The 27,325-nt window shown below is 34.3% G+C and overlaps 4 protein-coding genes across 6 annotated transcripts; all 4 read right to left on the minus strand.

Moving 5' to 3' along the window:
- Positions 1 to 2,262: 2,262 nt before the first annotated feature.
- On the minus strand, positions 2,263 to 15,731 carry LOC109166359 (cell division control protein 48 homolog B). 3 transcript variants are annotated; one of them, XM_019315331.1, is made up of 14 exons: positions 15,725 to 15,731; positions 11,306 to 11,314; positions 5,961 to 6,272; positions 5,824 to 5,868; positions 5,635 to 5,712; positions 5,039 to 5,188; positions 4,768 to 4,875; positions 4,221 to 4,320; positions 3,767 to 4,051; positions 3,520 to 3,689; positions 3,307 to 3,435; positions 3,081 to 3,168; positions 2,912 to 2,989; positions 2,263 to 2,801 (listed from the first exon to the last, which is right to left on the minus strand). In XM_019315331.1, the coding sequence occupies exons 3-14, from the start codon at positions 6,095 to 6,097 to the stop codon at positions 2,328 to 2,330; spliced, it is 1,842 nt and encodes a 613-aa protein (XP_019170876.1). In that variant the 5' UTR covers positions 6,098 to 6,272; positions 11,306 to 11,314; positions 15,725 to 15,731; the 3' UTR covers positions 2,263 to 2,327. The 3 variants fall into 3 exon arrangements, with proteins under 3 accessions (XP_019170876.1, XP_019170878.1, XP_019170877.1); XM_019315332.1 differs by lacking the exons at positions 11,306 to 11,314; positions 15,725 to 15,731 and adding an exon at positions 7,189 to 7,323 and having other exon boundaries at positions 2,265 to 2,801; XM_019315333.1 differs by lacking the exons at positions 11,306 to 11,314; positions 15,725 to 15,731 and having other exon boundaries at positions 5,635 to 5,690; positions 5,961 to 6,405.
- Positions 12,208 to 13,204, minus strand: LOC109166361 (agamous-like MADS-box protein AGL62). The gene has a single exon (XM_019315335.1). It carries the CDS (start codon positions 13,150 to 13,152, stop codon positions 12,451 to 12,453), a length of 702 nt encoding a protein of 233 aa, XP_019170880.1. The 5' UTR covers positions 13,153 to 13,204; the 3' UTR covers positions 12,208 to 12,450.
- Positions 15,732 to 16,966: 1,235 nt separating the features above from the next.
- On the minus strand, positions 16,967 to 22,067 carry LOC109166360 (3-oxoacyl-[acyl-carrier-protein] synthase, mitochondrial). The gene is made up of 14 exons (XM_019315334.1): positions 21,751 to 22,067; positions 20,705 to 20,934; positions 20,335 to 20,442; positions 20,185 to 20,256; positions 19,979 to 20,065; positions 19,627 to 19,778; positions 19,222 to 19,302; positions 19,084 to 19,117; positions 18,690 to 18,756; positions 18,509 to 18,585; positions 18,191 to 18,251; positions 17,998 to 18,080; positions 17,543 to 17,614; positions 16,967 to 17,398 (listed from the first exon to the last, which is right to left on the minus strand). Exons 1-14 carry the CDS (start codon positions 21,866 to 21,868, stop codon positions 17,234 to 17,236), a joined length of 1,407 nt encoding a protein of 468 aa, XP_019170879.1. The 5' UTR covers positions 21,869 to 22,067; the 3' UTR covers positions 16,967 to 17,233.
- A 258-nt stretch (positions 22,068 to 22,325) lies between these two features.
- LOC109166395 (KRR1 small subunit processome component homolog) lies at positions 22,326 to 26,640 on the minus strand. The gene is made up of 12 exons (XM_019315376.1): positions 26,264 to 26,640; positions 26,095 to 26,171; positions 25,542 to 25,652; positions 25,293 to 25,361; positions 25,053 to 25,109; positions 24,253 to 24,291; positions 23,976 to 24,080; positions 23,525 to 23,607; positions 23,353 to 23,434; positions 23,020 to 23,163; positions 22,852 to 22,926; positions 22,326 to 22,731 (listed from the first exon to the last, which is right to left on the minus strand). Exons 1-12 carry the CDS (start codon positions 26,481 to 26,483, stop codon positions 22,621 to 22,623), a joined length of 1,173 nt encoding a protein of 390 aa, XP_019170921.1. The 5' UTR covers positions 26,484 to 26,640; the 3' UTR covers positions 22,326 to 22,620.
- Between the last annotated feature and the right edge of the window lie 685 nt (positions 26,641 to 27,325).

Consider the following 27,325-nt stretch of genomic DNA (forward strand, 5'->3'; position numbering starts at 1 on the left):
GTTGCCAGAAATGTATATATACATTTGAGAGAGAAGAGAGAAAGAAGATAGTCAAAAGTCAAAATATGGCAAAATGCAATAGTAGAAACGTGGCTCCTTCCTGGAGGGCTGGAGCTGTACAACATTGACCATTTGCTATAAAAATGTTTGCTTAAAACTACACGACACAAACATGGCCTTCTAGAATTGACTTCTTGTTAAATAACAATAAAAATAATCATCCTAAGTAATATAATATTACCTAAGCACTCGTGTATTTTTATTTTATTTTTTATTTTTTAAAAATTTATTTAAATTTTTAAATTTTTTTAAGACTTGATAATTATAAATTATTTAATATTTTAATAGTTAATACTTAAATATTAAATATTAACTTTAAAAACATGAGTTTGAACAATTTAAGATTATTTCGCTTAAAACGATATTGTTTTGAGTGAATAATACAATTAAAAAAAAAAAAAAAAAAAAGAATGAAACAATAGCTAATCAACCGACTAAGCGACATAGTCGGTGCTTGGTAGGGATATCTAGTCGGCGCTTAGGATGCCTAGTCGGCTGCCTAGCATATACCGATTATGGTGATACGCTAGGCGCAACGCAAAATGCTTAAGCGAGAATTTTGCAACACTGAGATTAATGTGAGATTTTAAAAATATATACTCATAATTCTTTACAAATTAGTATCTATTTAAACCTATGACCATTCATTTGGAATGGTAAACGAGATTTCATCACACTACATACAATAGTTATGCTGTGGAAACGTGTTCATCATGCCCATGGTGAACACATGGGTAGATCCATAATTTTTTTTTAGAACGTAGATTCATAATTTTTTTTTTTGTTGTTGTTGTTAACGGGATAGATCCATAATTTTTAAGCTGTAGATTCATAATTTTTATACTCTAGATTCATAATTTTTATACTATAAATTCATAATTTCTGTACTGTAGATTCATAATATCTGTAACACCAAATGAAAAAAACAAAATTATGAATCCACGTTTTCAAAAGAAAAAAAAAATATGAATTTACAATATAAAAATTATGGATCTACCCATGTGTTCACCATGTGCATGGTGAACACATTTCCACAGGATAATTTGCGACACTACACAATAGTTGGCTTATAAGTGTGCATATAATTATACATTTATTAATAAATGAATGTATATCAATACTTAAATATTAATAAATAAATAAATATATGAAAATACACACATGTATATTTGATTATATAAGTATATATACTTTATACTCCCTTCGTCCCGAATTGATTGTCTCATTTGCTTTTTGCACGTTTTTTAAGAAATTAAAGTAAATGCTATGTATTTTCCAATTATGCCTTTCACTTTTTCACTTTTAGAAATAAAAGCAAAAGTCATAAGGGTAATTTGGGAAAAAGTAGAATGATGGTGATGTTCAATTTTGGAAAGAGGACAACATTTTGGTACAAACTAAAAAGGAAAGTAAGACATGCAAAATGGGACGGGGGTATATGTTATTGTTATTATTATTATTATTATTATTATTATTAATTTATTATTATTAGAGGTACCTCATTTGTGATGGTTTTTTGGAATTTTTTGTAGGCCAAGAGTGAGGAGAGAGAAAAATGGGAGAAAAAGAAAAAAGAAAAAAAGATGGCCCAACATACACATGCCAGCTGAGTGCAGCTGCGTGAGACACCTGTATTTAGCATTTTAAGCACAATAATTGAGCCCACAAAAAACTACACCTACACGGGAGAAAATCATGTACAAATTACAACTCCCATTTGTTGAAAAACTACATGCATGGTTTCCGGTCAGAAAAAACTATAGAAAAAACCACAAATGTGATTGCTATTATTTTTATTATATATATGAATTAGTTAAGGGCAAAGTTGAAATATTTCAAGGTAATCTTAAATTACCTAAAAACAAATAAAAGTAATCACATTACTTTAAAACATTACGACCACATCAACTTTGAAATAATATAACATTACTATATAGTCTTACAATCAACTTTGAGATAATATAACATTACCATATAGTCTTATAACTTAAACCAAACAAGATAATATAACATTACCTAAGTAATCTAAGATTACCTGAACCAAACGCCTCCTAAAAGTACTATATCAACCCCATAGAGAGAAGGCAAGTGAATGTAATAGGAGCCCCTCCTGAGTGGGCCAGACCAACCCTCCAGAGTAAGACTCAATTGAATTAGTCTTATCTTGTGTAGATATTAGTGCAGTCGGCAAAAAAAAAAAAAAAAAAAAAAAAAAACACATGTTTTTCATGTGTTATAGCATTGAGCTATGAACAAGAGTTGCCAGACTAAGTACTTCTCAGTTCTCTAGACAAAATCTCTGCAGGGATGAACAGATATTTCATGGCAGCAAACAAAGCTAAGCTAACAATACCAATTGTGACAGGACTTGTCAACAAATGCAGATTCTTGGCCCCTTTACTGCTCTGGTTGGAGCAAGATTCAAGTGAACCAGAAGATCTCAGAGATGGGTTCTTCATGAAGGAGGAATATGATTCAATTTCTTCCCGGGTGAGCGCCGGATTTAACGACTGGCGGACAGTTTGGAAGTGTCGATCACACACAACCGTGGCTGATATATCTTCTCTTAAAGCAACGATTCCCGCTTCTCTGCACAGGCCCTCCAACTCGGCCCCGGTGAAGAGCTCGGTGCTTTCAGCTAGTTGTCTAAGATCCACATCGGCATCTAATTTCATGTTGCGCGTATGTACACGAAGAATCTCATATCGAGCTTCTAAATCTGGTGGTGGCACATAGAGAACCTACAATGATACAAAATGCATGTTGAAAGCAGACAAGCTGTGGATAAAAACGGGTATGAAATCTATATACTAGAGTGGAAGTAAAGCAGAAAACGTGAATATACTTATACCAGATCAAATCGTCCAGGTCGCATAAGAGCAGCATCGATTGCCTGAGGACGATTCGTAGCAGCCAAAACAAGAATTCCCTGACGAAATGAAAGGAAGATATATAACATTGTCTAGTTTGCATATTTTAATAATTATGGAACAATAAAGGGATTTTTTTTATTTTCTCACTTTAACTTGCTCTAGGCCATCCATTTCGGTCAGAAGAGTAGAAAGAAGTCTCTCCCCAACTGTACTACTTCCACTTGAACTTCCTCCACTGCCATTCATTGAAAACTAATGTAAAGCGAGAGCTATTGCTTAAATTAACACAGAAAGGGTTTTTAAAAAATTCATATTTACGAAATTTGTGAAAAATTCAACATTTTCATGTGTAAACTCTCTATGATGAACTTACCGTTTGGCAGCAACAACATCAGCTTCATCAAAGAAAATTATGCTCGGTGACGCAAGTCGAGCTCTTCGAAATGTATTGCGCAACAACGCTTCACCTTCACCAACGTACATCGAGTACAACTCTGCGCCACTGGTGCATTATCATGAAATTCATTTGAAAGAAGTTGCAATTATAAAGGTTAAAGAGCATAAAAGGGTTAGATTCTTCTCGGACCTCAAGGAGAAAAACGAAGCCTGGGCAGCATGAGCAGCAGCTTTCGCAAGGGTTGTTTTAGAGCACCCTGGAGGTCCATGAAGAAGGATTCCACGAAGAGGTGATACACCTAACCGTGCAAATGCTTCGGAATGTCTCAATGGCCACTCAACAGCTTGCTGCAGCTTTTTCTGTTTCATGTATCAAATAAACCGGTTATATGAAGAGATGTAACCCAACCATACTTAGTAGGATAAAAAGTTCAGACCTTTATGCCTTTCAGTCCTCCAATATCCTCCCAAGAAACCTTTGGCACTTCGACAACTACACCTCTTGTTATACTAGGCCCAACGACAGACCTGGCATGCTTCCAGTCATCCATCGTTACGTTCCAAGAGCCATCTTCTTGATTTGATGTTGAGGATCTTCTAGCTGCAGACATAGTAGCTTCACGGCATAAAGCTTCTAAATCTGCCCCAACATAACCATTGCAAGAGGCAGCAATGGCCCGCAGGTCAACATTCGGATCCAAAGGAAGCTTCTTCGTATAAAGCTGCAACATGTTATGTTAACACAAAGATCACTTACAAAGCTTTTAAAGAAAGGAGGGTATTAGAGCTTCAATGGAACTTTAAAGAGCAAGTGGCCATAACACACCAAATATATACATACATATATATATATATAGATGCCTGAGATACAATAAATACTATGCACCTTACCTTGAGGATATGGAAACGATCATCTTCATTAGGGGTTGTTACCTCAATCTCAGCATCAAAACGCCCAGATCTTCTTAGAGCAGGATCAATCATATCCACTCTGAACATAAATACAGGAAACTAGCATTAATCTTTAACTACTGCATTCATCAAATCCATAAGATGGAAAGAATAAAATATAAGAAACCACATAATATACAAATGATGACAAGTGGATCCACTCCTTGAAGATTATACTATGGTTATAAGAATCCGCAACACTTTGTTTGATACTTTGATTCAAAGTGGGATTACTTATCTGTATCAGTGAACATCAATATTACTCTATTAATGTGAGATAAATAATCCCAACCCCCTCACATTCAAGTGACATTTAATTATTTATATAGGAAAATGAAAAGAGATTAATTTAAATAAAACTAGTGTGTGCTTCATTGAAAATAATACCAGCAAACTTGTTTATTAACAAGAAAAACATATTCAAATTCATCAAGAACATAAATAGAAAACCCAAAAGTCACTCCCTTGGAACATCAGTTGTACCTACCTATTCGTAGATGCTACTACAACGACATGTAATCCAGATGTTGAAAGTGATTTATTGGAGTCCATCAACATAAAAAGTTGAGAAGCTATACGAATATCTTGCTCCCTTCTGCAATTGAGGATTCAACAAGAGTATTAAGTATTAACAAATACAATTGTAATGTACTTGACCATGAGTGTTGTACAAAAACACAGACAGCACTCAGTAAGAAAATTTCAAATAAAATAAAAAGCCAAGTAGGAACAAACAAAGTAGTGATTGCAACAACTACCTAGAATCCCGACGAGGACAGAGCGCATCAATTTCATCTATAAAGATAACTGATGGCTTCCCAAGTTTTGCATGAGATGATGCTTCAGTAAATGCTTCCCGCAAAATTCTCTCACTTTCACCAGCATGTGCTCTGTGAACACTATGAGGGCTGCAAGTGCACCAGAAAAGAATGGCATTAAGCGTACATATCAAAATCCTTCTCACATGGAAACAACAAAGACACAATGAGACAATCATACAGCCAATGGAATTTTCTTGATTTCTCATAAAGGAATTCATGGGTGTCAAGTTTCTAATATAAGCAATTCAACATCATAACACAAATAAACTCCACTTCAACTACATGATGAACTTATGCCATAGAAACATTTGAAAATTTGCAAAATGTTCCTTCAATTACTAGAAATCCTAACGCACTAGTCATAGCAATTAAACTCCACTGTCCAGTATGGAGTAAAGAATATTTAGTTTCTAATCTTCTTAACAATAGAAAATAAAGCATGTCCAATGATACTTAGCTTCAACAGTTATACTTCAAAGTAAAGAACTAAAACACGAAAAACCACTAGCCAAGAACATTAGAATTTCTAGTACCTAATAACAATCAAATGTGCTCCACATTCTTGAACAACTGCTCGAACCAAGCTTGTCTGAAATTCCAGAAACACAAAACTGAAAATTTATTATAATTATAAATAGTTAACACTAATTGAAGAAAAAAAAAAATAGGTTTTCTTTTTCTCACTTTCCAAAGGGTGATCAAGCTAAAACGTAGAAGCATACCTTTCCAGTACCCGGAGGACCATAAAGCAACAAGCCACGAGGCCACTATAAGAAGAAAGCAATGAGTTAATAAACCTATTAATTAATTTTGCTAATAGAAACTATACAGAATCTGTTCATAAGTGTTGCTATATTACTCTGAGGCCAAGCTTTTTTGACTCCTGAGAGTAGAGGAGAGGATACATGATGAGTTCTCGAAGAGCACAGAGGGCCTCTGCATTTCCAGCAATGGCTTCCTCCGCCGTCCACCCTGAGACGGCTGTTGTACTTCCATTGCTGCTGTCCATTACAAGATTTTCTTGAATTGTTATCAACAGTTCTTCCGATTAGATTTTAAAGGCGTCAACTTTTGTGATTCCAAGGGTTGGCAATTCAAAGGTTTTCAACTGAAAATTGAAATTTGGATTGGTGCAGAGATTGATGCACTTGCTGATTTCTGAAAGTCGAAGCTGCATAGTTTAGGTCAAAATTAAAGGCGGCGAATTGGTTGTGTTGATGAGCGGGTTAAAACAGTTGGATTTTTAGGAACAAAAAAAGTCACAATTTTTAACTGGCCCAAATTAATTGCAATTTAAATGTTGTACACTTCGTTTTTATTCTATATTTGACTTCTAGTTAGAGCAACTTATTAGCCTTCTTGATTTGAGCCCGTCACTTATGACTGATTTACCTCCTTATAGTCCTTTGCTAGCTAGTCACAATGCGGGGTTTACCTAGTGCACACCATTGAATAGGCATTTAAACGGGCCGGGCCAAGCTCAATAAAAATACTATAGCTCGAGCTCGGCTCACCAAATTTTAATATAGCTCAAGCTCGGCTCGATTGGCCGAGTGTTTGAGCTTGAGTTGGAGATCAACTCCATAGGCTCAAATTGAGCTCGAATTTTCGAGTTTTTGAGTCATATTGCTCGAACTTTCAACTCTTACAAGATGTTTGCCGTGAAGACTGAAGAATGTCAACACAGTAGCACTATCTCTACAAGAAGAAGAAAATTTCAATGCAAAACAAAATGAAATTCGGCATTAATACCAGTAGCACTAATACTATAGTTCACACTAGGAGATGTCATTTTGCTGCAAAAAGTTTAAATTTTAATTAAAAACATGATACTCACACACACCCTCACACCCAGACAGTATCACAGATTCATTGAATCATAGCAAGGCACTAAAGGCAGTGTAGGTAACAACAATAAGGGCATAAGGCCTATTCAGTATTCACAGAATCACAGTAACACTATTAAACAACAACCAAATCATATTCAGTTATTCACAACCAAATAATATTCATTAACAATAATCATAATCATAAATATTAAAGGAAATATAAATTACTAAAAAAAAAAATTATTAGGCGTAGCGTACTAGCGTAGAGGCGGTAGAGCAGTCAGAACTCAGCAGTGGTCCAGCCGTGCAGTGGAGCAGGCGAGCAGCAGTCAGCCGAGCTGCCGGCAGCCGGCAGCCGTGACGGAGCAGTGGTTCTCGCGGTCTCGCCTCTCGGTTCTCACGGAGCAGGGCTGCAGTGGAAACTGGAGCATTGGAGGCATGGAGCAGCCAGCCGCCGTCGCCCGTCGGTGAGACTCGCTGGTCGCAGCCGCAGGAGTGAAACGCGAGGCGGCGAATAGGCGGAGAATTAGGGATTTGACTAATTTGAGTCGTCGGTCTGTCGCACAGGTTGAAAATGTGAAATGTGAAATACAAAATATAAAAATAACTTGGAAAAATGGTCAAATATGCCATCGAACTTTAGCTTAAAAGTCAATTAGATCCCTAAACTTTTTAAAGTTACAATTACACTTATCAACAATTCATTTAAGTGCAATGAAGCCCAAAACAAATTAATGACCTGCTATCACAGGTCATTAGGGTTCAGGCCACCATCCAGCGAATTTTTCGACAAAAAAAAAAAGTGATCGGCGAAATTTTCAACAAAAGAAATGACCGGCAAAATTTTCAACAAATTGGGTCGGTTGCTGGTCACATTTTTTTTGTCAGAAAATTTGCCAGAAGGTGGTCTGAACCCTAATGACCTGTGATAGCAGGTCATTAACTTGTTTTTGAGCTTCATTGCACCTAAATAAATTGTTGATGGATGTAATTGCACCTTTAAAACGTTTAAGGACCTAATTGACTTTTAAACTAAAGTTCGGGAGCCTATTTGACTATTTCCCCAAATAACTTTAATATGTTTTTTTTAATATTTATACGGGCAGAGTAACTCGTGGGTTACCCAAATTCAGCCCGTTTACCTCATATCTAATATGGGCCATACAAGACGGGTCAAAATTTCTCCGATCCAACCCATCCAAAATACGAGTTAAAATGTTCAACCCGACAAGTTGAACTCACTTTCGCAGCTCTAGTCAATTCCACAATTTGTTGAATTGTATTTCAAAAATATAAAATTATTATTTTGCTTTTTTTTATTAATATATTATATAAAGGTATTTTAGTGTTTATTCGGTTATTCATTTTCAATTCTCATTCATTCTATTATTGTTGTCTATTAAACAATTTAATTTGATTTCTACTTTTTTCTTTTTCCACGGAATTATAATTCATTTCTCCTCCTAATTCCTTCATTCTAACCAAACCTCCCATTAGATGTTAGGAATTTAGATTTTAGGGTTGAGGTTTGAATTTTAATTTCTAATTGTTAAAGGGTTAGTTTTATAAATTACTATATATATATATATATATATATATATATATATATATATATATATATATACTAGTTTTTTACGCGCAATGCGCGATTGGGATAATGCCCAATGCTTTTTTGTTAAATACTATCCCAATGCTTTTTTGTTAAATAAGTACTTTAAAGTATATTAAGGCAGGATTATATTGAAATTGTTCATGCATAGATAATTGAATGTTGAATTTGCGTATTTAAATAGGTAATTCTTCTCCCAAAGGTTGAGTCCCCAACCCCAAGGGCCCCCCACACTCCGACCCGACAGAGCATTGTGGGAAGTTGTAAATCACGGTGACTCAATGGTTCAGCATCTGCCCACTTTGGACATAATTCCCGCACTGCCGCCGCCGAGGTTCAAACCTTGGTCTCTTCTCCCAAATACTATCAACTAAACCATTGAGCTAAGCCCGTGCGAGTTAAATAGGTAATTCTAAGTTTACAAATGCAAGATAATATAGTCAAGATTAATTATAATTGTCAAAAAAATAACTGTATAGGTATAGTTGAAACCAAATACGGGACATAAGGGAGAACAAATAAAAATTAGGGCATAAAATATTAAATATATACTAATATTGTTTGAGGAGATTCCGACATTAGGATTTGTGGTTAAGTTCTATTAAGACTTTAATATTAGAATTAGATTAATGGTGTAGTTATAATTCTATATTAGACTTTAATATTAGAATTAGACTAACGGTGAATTAACGAAAAAGTTAAATGGATAATCATATAATTAATGATAAATTAGAAAATCTTAAAAGAAAAAAATTAAAACCTGAACAATATGAACCATTCATTTGATTTAATAATTTGGCGGGTCATTTTTTCTACCCAATGTTAATAATTAAATAAATTCGCTGGTCAAATCCGCTAGTATAATCCGCTAACGCTAACCGCTAACTGCTGATTGTCAAACAAAGACATTGCGAGGTAGTTCTCACTTCAATTTGTTGTGTGATTTGAATACTCTCTTTGTCACAAAATCTCTCAAGTAGTTAATATGGTTGGCTTTATTAATTATATTTTTTTAATTTTTTCATGGTATTAATAAAATACTTGGTAAATAAATATATAACATTATTTTGTATTATAACCTTGATATTTAATTAGAAAAATAGTATACAAAAAAGATAATAGATAATGTAGTGAATATAATCAATTGATGAATTTGAATGTAAAAATTTTTACATTTGAGAAAAATAAAGACAATATGACTAATGAAAATATTTCTTTTAACTAATTTATTGATAATTAATAATTTTTTTTCACTGAATAAAGACATTGTAAGGACAATGTAGCGAATATAATCAATTAATAAATTTGAATATAAAGAATTTTTATATTGAAGAAAAATAAAGACAATATAACTAATAAAATTATTTCTCTTATTTAATTTATTGATAATGAATAATTTTTTTTTTTTTAATAAAGGCATTGTGGACACATAATTCTAAATTAAAGAAATGCATATATATTATTTTTTGTTGTAACTACTAAATTATTATTTATATAATTTAATAAGAGTAAAATAGAGTACTAATTATGACAACTTTGATTGGGATGAAGTTCGAACCTAAGACTTTTTTTTATTGAAATCAATGAGTAAGTTAACGGTGAACTAACGGCAATTCTTAAAATTTTAACGGAATTAGTAACGGTGTGTGGGTATTTTAGGAAATTTTAGTGTAAAATTTAAATCTGATCAATCTTTTAATCAATCTGAGCCATTCATTTGATTAAAATCTGTGACCGCCATTTTTTCTACCCATTATAGGCCTAACTCTCTTGGGCTCTTATTAGTATATATATATATATATATATATATATATATATATATATATATATACACACATATATATACATAGAGAGAGAGAGGCTTATGATCCCATGAGAACACACCTCCGGAGAAAATTATGAATTAATATCAACCTTACATTTAAAAAAAAAAATCGAACGAATCATATCAAATTTAAAAAAAATACAATGACATTTTTGTAATTATCGTCAACTTCACTTTTCAAACTTGAACACTTAAATATTCATTCTGTAATAAATAAACATGCATTATTGGATAAATTTTAAAAATCAATGAAACGGCTAAACTTTAAATCTAAATCGTAAATACTAATAAACTCAAAACCCAGTAAAATGTAAACCCATAAACTAAATAAATAACTCAATCATAAACTCTAAAATTCAAACCCTAAGTGCACTTACAAAAAAAAAAAAAAAAAAAAAAAAAAAATCCATAACAACTAAATGTGCATTCTTGAAAAATTATGAGAAGTACAAATTTTAGTGTTTAATTTTGCATAGTATATATTTTTTAAAAAAGTTGCATAGTAAAATTGATGATAATTACGAAATAAATCATCGTATTTTTTAAAATCTGATATGATCCATTTTATTTTTACAAATTTAAGGATGAGATTGGTTATTAGTTTTCTCAAAGACTTGTTATATATATATATATATATATATATATATATATATATATATATATACACACACACACACACACACACACATATTATGGCTCACAAAGACACAAACAACTCAACAAGTCACGAGCATAAAATATTTGAGCTTGAGTTCGGCTTGGTTACAAAACGGACCTGCTCGAGCTCGAACTAAACCAAGCTCAAGTTTACCTTTGGCTGAGCGGCTCACGAGCGGTTCGTAGCGCATTTACACCGTTACCATTGAGTAGTTGTTTTAGATTTCTCTCGTCACCCAACCAAAAAACAATCATTATTGTATTTTTTTTTTAAAGCCTAACACCAAAACAAACTTTATTCATAAAAATATGAAGTCAAAACATGATGCAAATTTTTGCTAACTATAAGTACCCTTACACCGTTACTATTTAATAGTCCCTAAATTCCAACATTAATGACTACATCATTGGCCATAACATACATCTAGCATATCTTTTTTCATATTCTTTAATTATTATTATTTTATTAAAATAATTATATAATAATTAATTTAATTGTATATTATATTTTAATTTTATATATATATATATATATATATATATATATATATATATATATATATATATATATATATATTGAATGTTAAATTATGTGTAGAGTCAATAGTACTTAAGAAAAATGTATGTGTACAATGCATATATTATTTGTGTATGTATACCAATATATGTGAATATTACTTTAGTATTATATATATTCTTTATTTTGTAGTTTTTTTTTTTTTTTTTTTTTGTAAATAAACATTTCATGAAAATTATTTACATTATTTCAAACAAAAATACTCCATATATATAAGTTATTTCTCGTGTGTGTGTGTTTGTGTGTGTGTCAAATATGATAATTAAGAATTTTTAAGTTAAGGAATTGTGAAATATAGTTTGAACTATTTTTTTTTTTTTAAAGAAAAATCGAAATAGCTATATTAATTCAAGAAAGTATGAAGGAAAGCTGAATTGCTGGAGGTTCACCTTTTCATGAACAAGAACGACGAACGACTGAATTGAGCGAACACTAAAATCAACTATTTTAACAAGATCATGATTAAACTGGTTCGATGATCAACTAATGTGAACACAGCTCAATACAAATCTAAAGAGTTCAAAATAACATGACAATAGCTTATAATAGAGCCAACATAAGAAATATACAAGATCATACATCATGTGTACGTGCAATTCCTCTCACTTTGTTTTCCATCCATTATGCCTCTCATACCCAATCATTACGTCCTTTCCTAGTCCACTATGAATATTTCTAGAACATAAAAATAATAATTATTAAAAATATTTACTTTATTCCGTTAAATTAAAGGAATATTTATTATATAGACTTATTCTGTCTATGAATAAACCAGGATTCCAGGAACAAATTTGATCCAACGGCCAATAACACCCAATGTCATCAACCCATGAAATCAATCGATCGAGCAGCTCAGGAAAACGCAAGATCATATCCAAAGTCATGCAGTGCATGATGATGATTATGAGTATTGTTAGCCATAATTCTCTGCGGCGGTTTTGTCTCCGGCGGATCGAATATTCCGGCGGCCGCCGCCGTCCCGTTCATAGCAAGAAACGTAGAAGTATTGACAGCCTCCGCCATGATACTCTCCGCCTGGGCGGCAACGTTTTTCTTGAGCTCATCCATGGCGTCTCTGAGCTGCTCGAGCTCCGGCAACCGGAGCTCGCTGACCGGAGCTTCCCACCAGCACCGGCTCCGGCTCTCCTTCCGCATCAGATCCAGCGCCTCTCCTCGCTTCCTCTCGATCTCCGACTCCGCCGTCATCTGGGTCAGCTGGAGGTTCATCTCGCGCACGGCGGCGCTCCGGTGCGCCTCCACCAGGTGGAGGGTGGCGTTGGCGTTGGCGTTGCTGGTGGCGGCGGCAGGGTGGTGGTGGTTCCGGGATAGGAACCGGTCGATGATGGGGTCCACGTTTGGGTGGCCGAAGGAGAACACTTTTCCGGCCGGCGAAAAGACGATGATCGCCACCTCCACGCCGCACAGAATGCAGAGCTCGCTGGCTTTCTTGAACAGCCCAGAACGGCGTTTGGAGAAGGTGACTTGAAGGTGGTTCTTGATCTCTATTTTCTCAATCTTGATCTTTTGTCTCCCCATGCTTGGCCTCTTCGCCATGTCCAAAAACCTTCAACTTCTTCTTTGAGACTAAAAATGAAAGTAAAAGACTATAGGGGAGGATAGATAATGGAACCAAGTCATACAATTGAGTTGTGTGGGGAGAGGAGAAGAAGTGAAGTATTTATAGGGGCTGAGACAACACTTGCAATAACAGTTAAAAGATTTAATTTTCCTATTGAATTTATAGTTTGTATAACTTTTGGTTATTTTTTATTCCCTAATAATTCTTGAATCTCCATTTACCAACCATGGAAAATATGTTATCTTAGTACTATCAACACACTTTGTTAAAGAATAACGTATGTGTGCTGTGTGCAGTGTGTGTCTATATATATATATATATATATATATATATATATATATATATATATATATATATATATATATATATATATATATATATATAGAGGAAGGTTCAAGTGTGGCGGTGTTTTACGGTGCAACGTCATCAATAGTTCAACAAATATACACCATCAACGTTAGGAAAAATACATCACAAAAAACTCACCATTAGGTGTGATTAAAAACACTATACAGTGTTCGGAAATACACCATTGAGGGTGGTGAGTTATAAGGTGTATTTTTTTTTTTTGATATGTTGTGTATTTTTTGATGTTTTTTTTTTTTCATTGTGGTGTGTTTCTCTTACATTGTTGGTGCATGTTGTTAACACTCTTGGTGACTTGGTGTATTCTAAAATTCTACCGCACCGCCGCACGGGAAGTGTCCGCCGCATTTGAACTTTTTCCTACATATATATATATATATATATATATATATATATATATATATATATATATATATATATATATATATATATATATATATATATATATATATATATATATATATAACAAATATGTCGGTGCACAAGGATCCAAGTTCGACTCCCAATGGGAAGGCCTATTGATCTTCTTGGTTTGATCAGCTGGTCAACTATGGGTAGTATAGACTGGTGTAGTTTACCTAGTGCACACCCTCAAACAGTAATTGTGAGTTTCTCTCGTCATTAACAAAATTTAAAAACATCAGGGCACTTGTTTTTCGCTCATTATAGAAAAAAAAAAAAAAAAAAAAAAAGAAGAAGAAGACAGAAAACTACACTTTGTCCTTGATTTTGCTCATTACAGTAACTCAGTGAATCAACAATATCAAATGCATATGCGTATAAGGGATCTGTTCACTTTAAACATAATCTCCATACTGCCACTGTCGAGTTTCAAACATTAATCTTTTCTCCCAACTACTACCTATTGAACCAATAAGGGAGACATGTATTCATTTTTGGTTTGTGGTTTAATTTGGAGGTTAATGCTTCCTTCTTGTAACAGTAACATACATCATCACATCTAATTATTACTTGCTTGGTATTAATAGTAAAACATTATCATTTCATGTAACATGTTCATGAAAATTAAGGTTAAGATTTGTAATAAATAATATAAAGGTATCCTAGTTTTGCATTGATTTTGTAGGTTACAAACTTACAAGAGCCATGTTTATTACTCATTAAACCATCATCTATGATTTAGTATTAGTGACTAATAATGACTAGTAATATATATAATATACCCATCATCATATATAACTTATAATAATAATAATAATAATAATAATAATAATAATAATAATAATAATAATAATAATAATAATAATAATAATAATAATAATAATAATAATAATAATAATAAATCCACGCGTGCAAATAGTTGTAGAAACGGTGCATTTACACAAATGTTTCCCATTATATTCCTACAATTACCACTTCGTACTAATTACTCCCGGATAAAAAAATTATTTTCATGGATTGTTGGTGAGTTGGCGGACTCCACACTAAGTTAATAAAAAATTTATTTATATAATAAAAAGATGACACGTCAAGAAGTGATTAATACGAAATGCTATAACGGGGCGTTTGGTTGCAAGGAATTACCAATTTCATTCCACTTAATTTCGCATAATTCCGAAGGCAAGCAAATTCCTTCATTTGGCTAGAGGGAATTGCAATTCCCTCATTTTCATTAAATTAGAATCTCATGTCCCCTCTTGAATTTTCAATTCCATGAATTTTAAGAATAAAAAAAATAATTTTGAGACAAAATTTTCACCATCTTTTTTTTTTTTTTTTTTTTAACCTAAAATTGATGTTTGACATCTCTCTTTGGATTATAGTGTGCCTTATTCTCCTTCTCTCAACACAGAACGTCAATCAGTAGGTCAACCTCAATCAAATCTGTTTTTTCAAAACACCCTTATCTATTTTATTGCTTTCTTTATGCAATTCTCTGGTTTATTTACAACGTGTTACATAAATTTTTAAAAGCAAAATTTGAATTTGGTAATTTAAGATTTATAGTAGTAGTAGTAATAATAATAATAATAATAATAATAATAATAATAATAATAATAATAATAATAATAATAATAATAATAATAATAATAATAAGCATGGACATTTTGGACTTTATACTACTTATTTCCTTTCAATTTTCATGTATACCAAACATTGAAATTGAAATTCTCAGTCATTCTATTTCTACAAACTAAACACTGAAATTTAAATTACTACTTAAACACTGAAATTTAAATTACTTTATTTTAAATTTATTCTTTTCCTATGATATTACAATTTCTCTCATACCTAATTCACCCCCTCCAACCAAACGCTTCGTAAAAGTCTCTAGCATGATCATTGCATATAACATTTAATAATTAATACTAGTAATTACTAAGGTCAACTCAGTTAAGAATAATGTTCTTATCTTCCAAGCATTAAAAATGAGATTTTGTAACTCCCCATATTATTGAATATTGAATAATTTATGAAATAGAAATGCTACTAAAATAAGTCAAAAACAAATACCATGAGAGCAGTTATTAGACAATTGTTCCTTTCTAATACGTTTGATCAGCGGAACGAATAAAGAATTAAATATTATCCTTAAAAATAATTATTGTCAAATTAGTATCCTTTAAAATAAATTTATCATCTATGTATATGCATTATGCAGTAACCACTTAGAAAAATTATCTCATCCATATGTATACAACAACACCATTTAGAGAGTTGTCTTTGAATAAGGTCAATTGAAGCTTAGCTAATGCACCCACTTTGACCAATGCTTACACCGTGGACTAGAGTTTATATAATAAGATGGACCCCTAATACAAGTGCAATTTTAATATACCGTGAGTCCATTTTTAATGTATTTAAGAGTGTAAATGAGCCTAGCAGTTCGCGAGCCGCTCGGTCAACTTTGAGCTCAAGTCGGCTCGTTTCGTAATCGAGCTCGAGATCGAGCTCAAATGTTTTAAGCCCGTGGCTCGTTAAGCTGCTCAACTCAAGCTCGGTCAACTTCGAGCTCAAGCCGAACTCGAGTGTGCTCGTTTCTTAACCTAGCCGAGCTCGAGCTCGAGCCTACCTATTGTTTATCGAGCTCGAGCTCGACTCAGCTCATTTACACCCCTATTATTATATTATAGGTTCACTTGATTCACAATACATTAAAACTGAACCTACAGTACACTAAAAATGAACGTGTCAAAAATTAACATGCAATATATTAAAATTAGGACAGTATAAAAGTCCATCTTGCAAGATGGACTCCAAAGTGCATGATATAATTTGCCCACTATGCCCTTGAAGAAACTACCTCAAATGAGACACAACTGAAACTTGATTGAATTAGTGATATAGATAATAATGCACTAAGAAGGAAAAAAAAAAAAATTCCTATTCTATCAAATATCATTTGGTCAAAAGGCACCAAATGAGGATCAAGTCATGTTACACATTGTTGAAACTTGAAAGTAGATCAAAACACAAAAGAATATACTTCTTTTTATTAATGTGAGGTCCAAGGTAATAAAGGAAAATAATATATGAACTTCAAGGGAGTAAAACTCCGGCTATTATATGGATTGTATTGATATAAGAGAAATATAAGAGAGAGAGTAATAAAAATTGTGGCCCACTCTTTTTTCTGAATGAATCAAAATATGCCACGTAAGCCGAAGAAAAAAATGGAGTAAAAAATTTAGAGTACGTGCAGTATTACTCCAACTCCTAATTCAAGGATTAGTTGATGGAAGCAAAAAGCAAAGTTGAATTTGTTCCCCCAAAGCCAAAAGAGTTGGACAAAGCAGCCTTAACATTCATATCCTTTGATGTTGTCAATGGCATGAACTCACCAGCAAATACGGGATCAGGTTTTTTAAGGTTAAGCGTCAAAGGCGCGATTCCCTGCAATAAAAACATCGCAGCAGTCAATTTAGAACAGAAGGATACCTCTCATACCGATAGTTGTAACTGCAGAAAAATCGACAGTTTTAGAATCCGGCTTTGAAGGCGTCCAATTTAGTTCAAACGCAACAAAAAGTGTCGTACATGGTGTATCGTCAACACAGCAAAAATAGCTTCTACGGCTCCGGCTGCTCCAAGGAGATGGCCAGTTGCGCCCTGATGTTTTGGCACAAAATAAGAAACAACCGAAATGATGAAATATGGCCAGTATCTGTTCATAACTACTTTCTCAACCTACTGAAGCACAAAGAGTCAATATTGCCTCCACTAAGGTTTGAACCCACAACCTCCCATATGGTAGAGCAACTTGGTGCCACTAGACCACAAAGATCCTTGGCACTTCTATGGAATTAGATAAATGTTGAGGAAAATATAAAAATTCTTTTAGTAACGCAATGAATATTTGGAGATTAGATCACGATCTAGGTTTCTACAGCTATAGCCTATAGTCATAACCATTTGTGGTCGTTTGACATGCAATAAAAGGCACCTTTAGTTGCAGGACTTCGTTGATTGCAAAAACCCAACTCTAAGCTTACCTTCGTCGAGGAAAAGGCCAGAGCACCTGAAGCTGCATGATCTGAAAATACATGTTGAATCGCATTAGCTTCCACAACATCACCTGAGAAAGAGCGAAATTCGACTTAGTAAAGAAGACAAAATTTCACTAGTAAAATTGTTCCGCCTCCAAACTTTCATTTATGAATAGTTTGTGATATCTAATAATTTTACCCAAAAGTGTGGATGTTGCATGTGCATTTATGTAATCCACTTGGCTAGGATGAAGACCAGACTGCAAAACGTAGTAACAAACTACAGAGAATTAGTCGAAGAATACAATAAAATCACCACAAAACCATCAGAAATGAAAGGTAGAGTATAGATACAATATAGCCACCAATTACAATGCGGGGAGGTTATATTCTGTCTACCTTACTTTTCTCGTCGCTCATAGCCCGTCATAGGTGTAGGCAACATTGAATAATGACATGAAAACTCATAATTTTCTACATTATGTAAGAAGTAAATCTCAATGCCTCGCTAGCTCACCTGCTTTAGAGCACGTGTCATGGCCAAAATAGCACCTCTTCCACCAAAATGCGGCTGAGTGATGTGATATGCATCACCTGAAGAAGTGAGTTGGTCATGTCAAACGAAAACCCGAAAAAAAAAATTGGAAAAAGGCATAATAGGGTAATCGAGCATGCAAAAGTGTAAATCAAAAACATACCCGAGGATCCAAAACCACGAAGCTCAGCATATATCTTAGCACCTCGCTTTTTAGCGTGCTCTAATTCCTTTGGAAATGAAATCAAACATGTGAGATCAAAAAGGGCATATGGCTCTAACTTAAAACGATTAGAACTTTTCCTGTTATGTATGCAATACTACACTACTTCACTTGATTAATGCAGGAATTCAAAAACATTGCATTTGGTATATAAAGTAAGAACGTCATAACATACAGTGTATCTATTAAAATTAAAATTCAAGCCTATAACCTGGAAGGACAAAACAACGTCGATGTCTTTACAAAAAGAGGCAGGACTCCAAATGCTTATTACAAACTAAAACAGACTGTTTTAAAAAACTTCTGATCAAAATGCATGTGAGTAAAAACTAACCTCTAACACAAGAATACCACAACCCTCACCAATGCTGTAATTCGGTAAGGCAAAAGATTCATCAGAGAGAGATAATACAGAACTAAGGAAATATTTTTTTTTTAAAGGGCTGCCTTGATAAGTTGAAATACCACTTACACAAATCCATCACGGTCACAATCAAATGGCCTTGAAGCTTGCTGTGGTGCAGTATTATACTTGGTAGTCAATGCTCTTGACCTGCAATTAAAAGGACCGCTTTGTATGGTCAGGTTGTTGACTTGTAATCACAAGGTTACAAGTTCGACTCACAACGGGAGCGACCAATTGGTTTTCTTGGTTTGAGCCTATCAGCTATGGGCAACCTAGGCTAGCTGACCTCCTAGTGGTTCTTAGCCGGCTAGGGTCACAAGGCAGGGTTTACCCAGTGCACACTCTCGGGTAGTGACTACGGGTTTCCCTTGTCACCCAAATATATATATATATATATAAATAAAAGATATATAAGAGAATGTATATAAAAAAAATGAATACCAGAAACTAGTTATAAAACCATAGCATTACCTACAAAACCCTGCAATAGATAGAGCATCAATGCTGGCTTCGGTCCCCCCAGCAACCATGACATCTGCATCACCAAATTGGATCATCCTAGCAGCATCCCCAACTGAATGTGCCCCCGTGGCACAAGCTGTCACTGCAGCATGGTTTGGTCCCTAAATTCAAATAAGACTAGAATATACAACTATACAAGACTAGAATGTACTCCTCCTAACCAAAAATAATGTTACAGTGATATCACAGCGAAAATACATAACATGATGTCCTAGATAGTATGACAAGGAGAATGTGACTCGTATCTTCAAAAGCTTTTACTCAACCTTGATATAATATGCAACTGATGTGATTTGCATACCTGAAATCCGTACTTCATGCTCACATGACCTGAAGCCATGTTGATCAGTATCCGCGGGATGAAAAATGGACTAATCCGACGTAAATTCTGTAATCACAAAGCAATTTGTTATCTGTATAATACTGATTTTTTATTTTTTATTTTTGTATATTTACTGGTTATATTCAGTTTATGCGGTTATGCCCAAGGATATGCCCTCAACTAACCTTCTCGCAGATCATTTTGGATGCATCCATAACATCAACGATGCTTCCAATTCCAGCACCTATAGACACTCCCTGATGCAATTATGCTTAGGATCCGCATAAAGCAAGAGAAAATCACATTTTGACATCAAGGAATAGATAAATACATACTGTTCGTTCCTTCTCACCCAAGGTGGATGGTATCCAATTAGCATCATTGAGGGCTTCATTAGTAGCACATAGTGCATACCCTATAAACCTCGAAATTGATCTATGCTCCTGCAAAACTATACTATGAGCAGCACTGCCTTATAAATGTGACCAACTATTCCTCATTCAAAAGAATTAACTAGATCTTGACTACAAAACCCCTTCTTCAAAATAAGAGAAAACTACGGCTTAAGTCTTGGTCAAACTTATAAGTGTAGCACCTATCTAAATCAGATTTATGAGTTAAGACTTTAAGCAAAGGGAAGCATTGTGTTAACCATTGGGTAATTATAAAAGGAACAAGCATCAAAACACTTCTGCAGAGCAATACTTTGGAATTGAGCCACAACTCATCCTGGAATTCCCCCGGGTTAGTTCCGCAAGGCACTGTTGCAGCAACTTTTGATGTCAGTTGTTCAAATGCCCGCAACTGAACTTCTCTATCAAATCCATTCATCTTCAAATCATCAAGAGTTATTGCTCTTACACCACATTCTCCATGTATTAGTCGCTTCCATGAAGTTTTGACCCCACACCCAAGTGGAGTCACCATGCCAACACCTGCCAACAAAACCAATATATGAACAAAAATAAAAAATAAAAAATTCAATCCTTTATCACCATCCACCTGCTCTTTCCAGCTGAAGTAATTAAGAACAGTTGAAAACAACAATTTTGTGCAAAATTTGTTATCATTACTCAACCCTTGGTTCAACAATAACAAATATTACCAGCCAATTTTGGCTTATTTGACCACTATTAGCTGTTTGACTTGGTTAAAAAATCAATATAAGTGTTTGATTAATAACTTTTTGTAACTTCAAAATGCTAAAATTCAAAAAGCTGCTCAAAGCAACTTTTTCAATTAGCTTTTTGAGAAAAAAGAAATTATACCAAACAGCTATCAGCTAACAGCTAATTTACCAAACACCTTTCTACAATCAGTTAATGTTATCAACTAGTCATACATTCTATTCTAACCCAATCAGTTAACAGCTATCGGCTAACAACCATTTACCAAACGGACCATTGACCCAAGATTCCTTATTAGTATATGAAGGTCAATTTTTAGCATATTGAATATTCATTTTGTTGATAAGGTTTTCTTGTGTGTGTAAGGAAGGTTCATTTTCGATATACTATCAAAAAAAATAAGTGTTCTATACATTCAAAACGGACATTCAGTATAATAAAAATGTACATTTATATGATTCAATGGGGACCATGGTGATAGTATAATTTGCCTTGTTACAACTGTTAGAGCAGAATTCAGAATTGGGTCAATTTAGAAAACCCCTCCGCTCGGGCTTAAACACTTGGCAATTCGCACACATCAAAATCCGAACTAGGAGCACAACAAGGAAAGATAATAAATACCAGTGACAACAACTCTTCGGGAAGGTAAAAATGGCGGCGGGTCAAAAGCGTCCGAGGAGCAGGACCGGAGAAACTGCCGGCGGGAAAGGACGAATCTGAACCAGTTTCCCCTCGTCATTGCCGCAGAGCAGAGGGCGGCGAGGGACACCGCTACTGAAGCCGCAATTGACTCCGCCTACAATGAAGAATCGTGGATATCATAGACCTGAAGAGTATCAGTAATCAACGTAGGGGCTGACAGTGGTAGTGAAGGGCATCTGGATAGTGTTGCAGAGAGAAGAACTTGGAGTAATGTTCGTTATTTTGGCCGTGCCCAAAATGGAAATTACGGATATTTGTCATGTTTCATAGTTCCCTTTATTTTATTTTTTTTTGAAATACAAACAATTTCACTACTTATTCTTCTTCCAACCTGACTCGACAGAACATTTAGGATGATATAAGTCTCGATAACTCAATAACTCAGCAAACACAATCAAATGCACACAAGAGATCTACCCACTTTGTGCATAATCCCACGCTGCCGAATTCCACTATCATGTGAGAGTGATGGAATTTTACCCACAAAAGATAACTAGAGAAGTAAATCAACCAGTTTTCCATTAATATAAAAATCATTACACTGGAAACTACATGTTGGTAGTCCTTTTTTTTGTTTTTGTTTTTTTTTTTGTTTTTGGTTTTTGATACAGAAGAGATGAAAAAAGAAAGACTAAAAATTGGGCAACGTCACACACAATATCAGGAAAAAGAATTGGGCCCAACTGCCTAAGCCCTCCGGAGGACTCTCAAAAGCATTTGAACCATAATGAGAGTGTGATCATGTTGGTAGCTCTTTGATTCACTAACACTGCAAGTTACCAACTGAAACTAGGTGGTCTTAGATTTCTTCTTTTTAGGCTTTCCAGCAGATGCTGCAATGTATTCTTCTGCATCAATCTTCTCCTTAGATTTTTGCTGTCCAAATTCCTTTGCCTTTCTCTGCAAAAGAGCAAATATTGTGATGGTAGATCACAAAACAATACTTGCATACATGCACCAATTTTATTCCATCTACGATATAAGCGTTGTTATGAATGTATAGAACAAATTCTTAATTACCTTCAAAGACACAGTTATTGCCGCTACATCATTTTGGTCGTCGCCAGCTCCACCAGCATTCTGTCTTGCAGGTTCCTATAGAGAAGACGAGGAGAAAATATGCAGTGACTATAGTGTAAATATAGACAAGAAAAGTTGTTCCTGAACATGAGACAGCAAAGATCAAACCTCGGGTGGAATAAAAGCTGCTTCCCGTTTTCTCTTGCTTTCAGAAGTCTTCTCCGCCTGTTTCTCCTGCTTCTCTTGCCATTTCTTAGCCAATTTCTTACTGTCACTCAGGAAGTATTCACCGCTTTCAAGTTGTAAATCAACCTAAATCCATGCAGAAAATAAGTAAACAGAATGGCAAATTAAATGTGTTAATATTTTCCAAGAAAAAGAGACAAGACAAAGCTATGATAATGGAAGACGAACAATGGAACTGCAATCCCACATAGCCAACATCGGATTTACTATAATTACAGTTGAATCCACTGGCAATCAAAATAGATATACACTCACCTTACTAGGCGGTTGTGGTGGAGGGAATGGTGTATAAGGTTTCTTCTCTTTGCTTTTAGGTTTCTTTTGTTTAACATTCTTCCTGAAAATGACAGCAAAAAAGTAGGAAAGGAACACGTAAAAAGACAATTCATAAATATACACAAACTTTAAAGACCATAAAATTCCATACTTCTTAAACTGCGGGAGAAACCGATCCCAATTTTCATTCGCCAGTGATGGATCTTTTGCCAGTTCTCTCTTCATCATGAGGATCTACAATGGGGGGAAAAAAAGAAAAAGATAATCAGGTTTACCATTAATTACTTGTTTGGTCCAGCTGGAGTTTCTTGAAGAAAGGCATTTTTGACGAGTCTCAAACTGTTGAGCTTTTTGAAAAGAAGGCTTTTTGCCTCTTATTTACCATTATTACAGAACAGTCTCTCCTTTTTAGTTTTTGAAAGATATCTTTTTCTTTTTCTTTTTTTGAAGGCAAAAAACTGAACAGTCTTTTTTTAGTGTTCAGTGAAGGGGTGATTTTCGAAGTGAATGGTAAGGTACAATAAGTTGTGGGTCAATCAAGCACAACAACAATTCAGAAAAAAATGTACCGCACACCATCACATATATGCTAGTATATTCACCTTAATATGGTACAATGGATGCATTTTATTCAGTATGCAATCCTCTACGATTCTCCTCACTTGTTTTAGCCCTTTAAATGAACCCATTGCAGCAACTGTGTTTCCCTGCTCATTTTCCCAGCAAAGAGAATTTAGGTCAAGCCGTAATACTTTGAGAAAAGCAGATATATAAGTGAGCAATAAAAAGAAATGCAATTCCAAATTGCAAGCTAGGAAACAGAAGAAAGTGTGGGCAATACACATCAACCAAAATAGAATATGTATAACATAAGATAACCTGGACAAGAATATAACAGCCGGTGACAATTTCCAAGGCCTGCATCAAACAGAAACAGTTAATTCTCTATTAAAGTTAAAGCTTAAAATCATTACATAATGTGTATCATAACCAAAGTAAATGCAGAGTTCAATGTAATGAGACACACAGTATTACTAAAATAGACAACTTTATCCTAAAGTAATTCTCACCAAATAAATTACTCCGTATATTTTGATTTTTGGTGAGTTTTCAAGCAATGATGTTATTTGAAAATGCATTGTACTCATTTATTATCTTGACAACGGCCTTTTTATTGTCATTTGCATTTCACTCCCTTCTAAACTAAGCTATCAAATTCTCCAAACTTGAATTTGGGATAAAATGGAGTATACTGACTAGGAGTAAGAGGGTTTCATCTTCTCCACAAGTACTTTCCCATGTTCCACGTTAATTTTTATCATTGTTTCCATTCTCTTAAATTCCTATTCCTCATTAACAAGCCATGATAATAGGCATATTTCCCCAGAATAAGAAGTTACTTTATTCTATATTCCATAGGTGAAAGAACATAATTAACCGGTGACTCAACACATTGCCAAATTAAATTACTTACACTTCTATAAAAAGTTATTCCTAAATCACAAAATGTCCCAATTTAAGATCATATGACCGGAACGTGATATTTACTGGTGAAACTTTGGCTGGAAATTTCACCAGTAGTTGCAATATGCTAAATGCATCAAAATATATGTTGTTCCTAGGAAAAAAAAAATTGATTTGTTTTGTGAAAATTACTCTTCATTATCAGGATCACAAACCTTCAAAGTGGAAGAATTGGCACCCAAAAGAAGCTGCCTCCGTTTAACAAACCGCTCCTGCAAAAAGATTCAAGTTTAACAATGTTGGGATACTTTGTCACAAGTTATATCATATACATAAAAGTATCCCATGCGGCAACATTTTTTAGTGGATATTATTCACTCAAAATGGAAGTTGCCCAAAGACCAAAACTCCAGAAAAATGAGTATTTAATTTCAAGTCAATTTAGCAATATGTACCTTGCTGTGGATCAATTTACCAATCTGGATGATGTCACATTGCATCTCATCATTCAGAATTTTAATTGCCTAGAAAATAACAACACAACAGTTGTGGTTTAAACAAAAGTTGAAAGAAAATCTAAACAGAAAACCACATTGGAGCCATCAGAATACCATCCATATAATTCAATTAAGCGGCTCTGAGTAAGGTCATAAATGCTGAGAAACATCAACTTTAAAAAAAAAAAAAAAAAAAAAAAGGCAAACCTGGGGTGCAGGAACACTTCTTGACAGAAGTTTAATGAGATCTCTAGCTTTAACTATAATATAGGGATCCCTTGTTTTCCTAGTTGTCGAAACTGTCATGGATCCTCCAACCTGACCATGAAAAGCAAATGGCGGGTAACTACCACATAAACAGATTAACATGCTACTAAAGCTATGTAAAACATTATTTGTGCTAAAAAATAAATCATCAAGTGTATCAAAGTAACAAAATTTATATACTCATCCGGGTCACTTGGATTTCCCAGAAATGTAGCAGTACAAAATTAAACACACAATGTCATTGCCTAGTTAATGACATGAATGTTCCAGAGCTACCTAGTAAATATTTCTACATAACCATACAATTCCTATTACCACAGCTAGAACCTACTGGCATACAGTAAACTAACATAAATTCTAACTTCCAAAACACAATCCTAGAAGGAAATCTGTGTGTAAGTAACTCTAGGCATATTTGAATCCAATTGGATTTTGTTTACAATAGCAATGTTAGTTCTCTGAAGTTAAACATCACCCCAATAATAAAACTCACCAAATTCAGCTCGCATGCGATTCCATGCTCTTTGAGTGCACCTTTGACATTAGGCCAGCATTCTTGCAAGTACTTCCCTGCACATACCAACTCAAAATTCAACCCCACAGCGTTCAAAATACCAAATACGTACACACAAAACAAGGGGGCAGATTGTGGAACCACTCACCTCTGTAATTAGGGAAGAGAGTGGAGAAACAGCTTACTTCAAGCATGCCGCTTTCGTTCCAGGAAGGATCGAACTTCTCAATCTTCCAGTGGTCAATGCTCGGATCATCCCACGGCTTTGGTTTGTCGTGCTTCCCCTTGTGTTTCTGCTTTCGATTCTTCAACTCTTCCGCCTCCTCCTCCTCCTCCCCGCTATTGACGTTGTTCTCATTCTCCGACATCCTTACAGAGCTCCAGAAATTAGCTGTGATTTCCGAATTTTGGATTATACTTCACCGAGCGGAATTAGGGTCCGAGAGAGACTGAAATTCGGCTCCGACAGAGACTCTAATTAGGTTTAGCTGGGGTTCTGAAACAATGGCCGGCGGTAGCCGTAGCGATGATAGTACCTGAAATTTAAAAGCCCATCATTTATGGGCTGAACGTGAGATTTGGGCTGTCAATTCATGGGCTTTAAGAGATGAAGCATTGTTCATGATGGCAAATTATTGTGTGAACCACAATCCAAAACAACGTCGTTGAATATTATGAGTAAGAATAATATAATATATATAATGTGTTAGAATAATGTACATTATATGTTAGACTAATATAAATTATGTGTTATAATAATGTACATTATATGTTAGAATAATGTATTTTATGTGTTAAAATAATGAAATTTCTGAGGTAATATAATGTACATTATGTTTTAGAATAATGTACATTATGAGTTATAAAAATGTATTTACAGCATGTCACGTGAAAGAAAAAAAATTACGCAAAACGACGTCGTTATCCATATAATACCTTTTTTCTTCTCATCTAGCTTGGAATTACAATTCTTGTGGGGAGCGATAGGATTTTCAATTTCATAAAATGGCAGAATTGTAATTCCTTCCAAGCAAACAAAGTAATTTTACATATTAAAGAATTAGGTAAGAACTGAATTCCAATTCCTTCCAACTTAACGGCTCGATACGAATGGATATTAGTATGAATATGAAAAAAAAAAAAAAGAGTATTCCTATAAATAGTTATAATCGAGAATAAAAATTATGTTATAATTAACAATTTTCATATT

This window comes from Ipomoea nil, unplaced genomic scaffold (assembly GCF_001879475.1).
Source record: "Ipomoea nil cultivar Tokyo-kokei standard unplaced genomic scaffold, Asagao_1.1 scaffold3087, whole genome shotgun sequence".
Taxonomy (NCBI): domain Eukaryota; kingdom Viridiplantae; phylum Streptophyta; class Magnoliopsida; order Solanales; family Convolvulaceae; genus Ipomoea; species Ipomoea nil.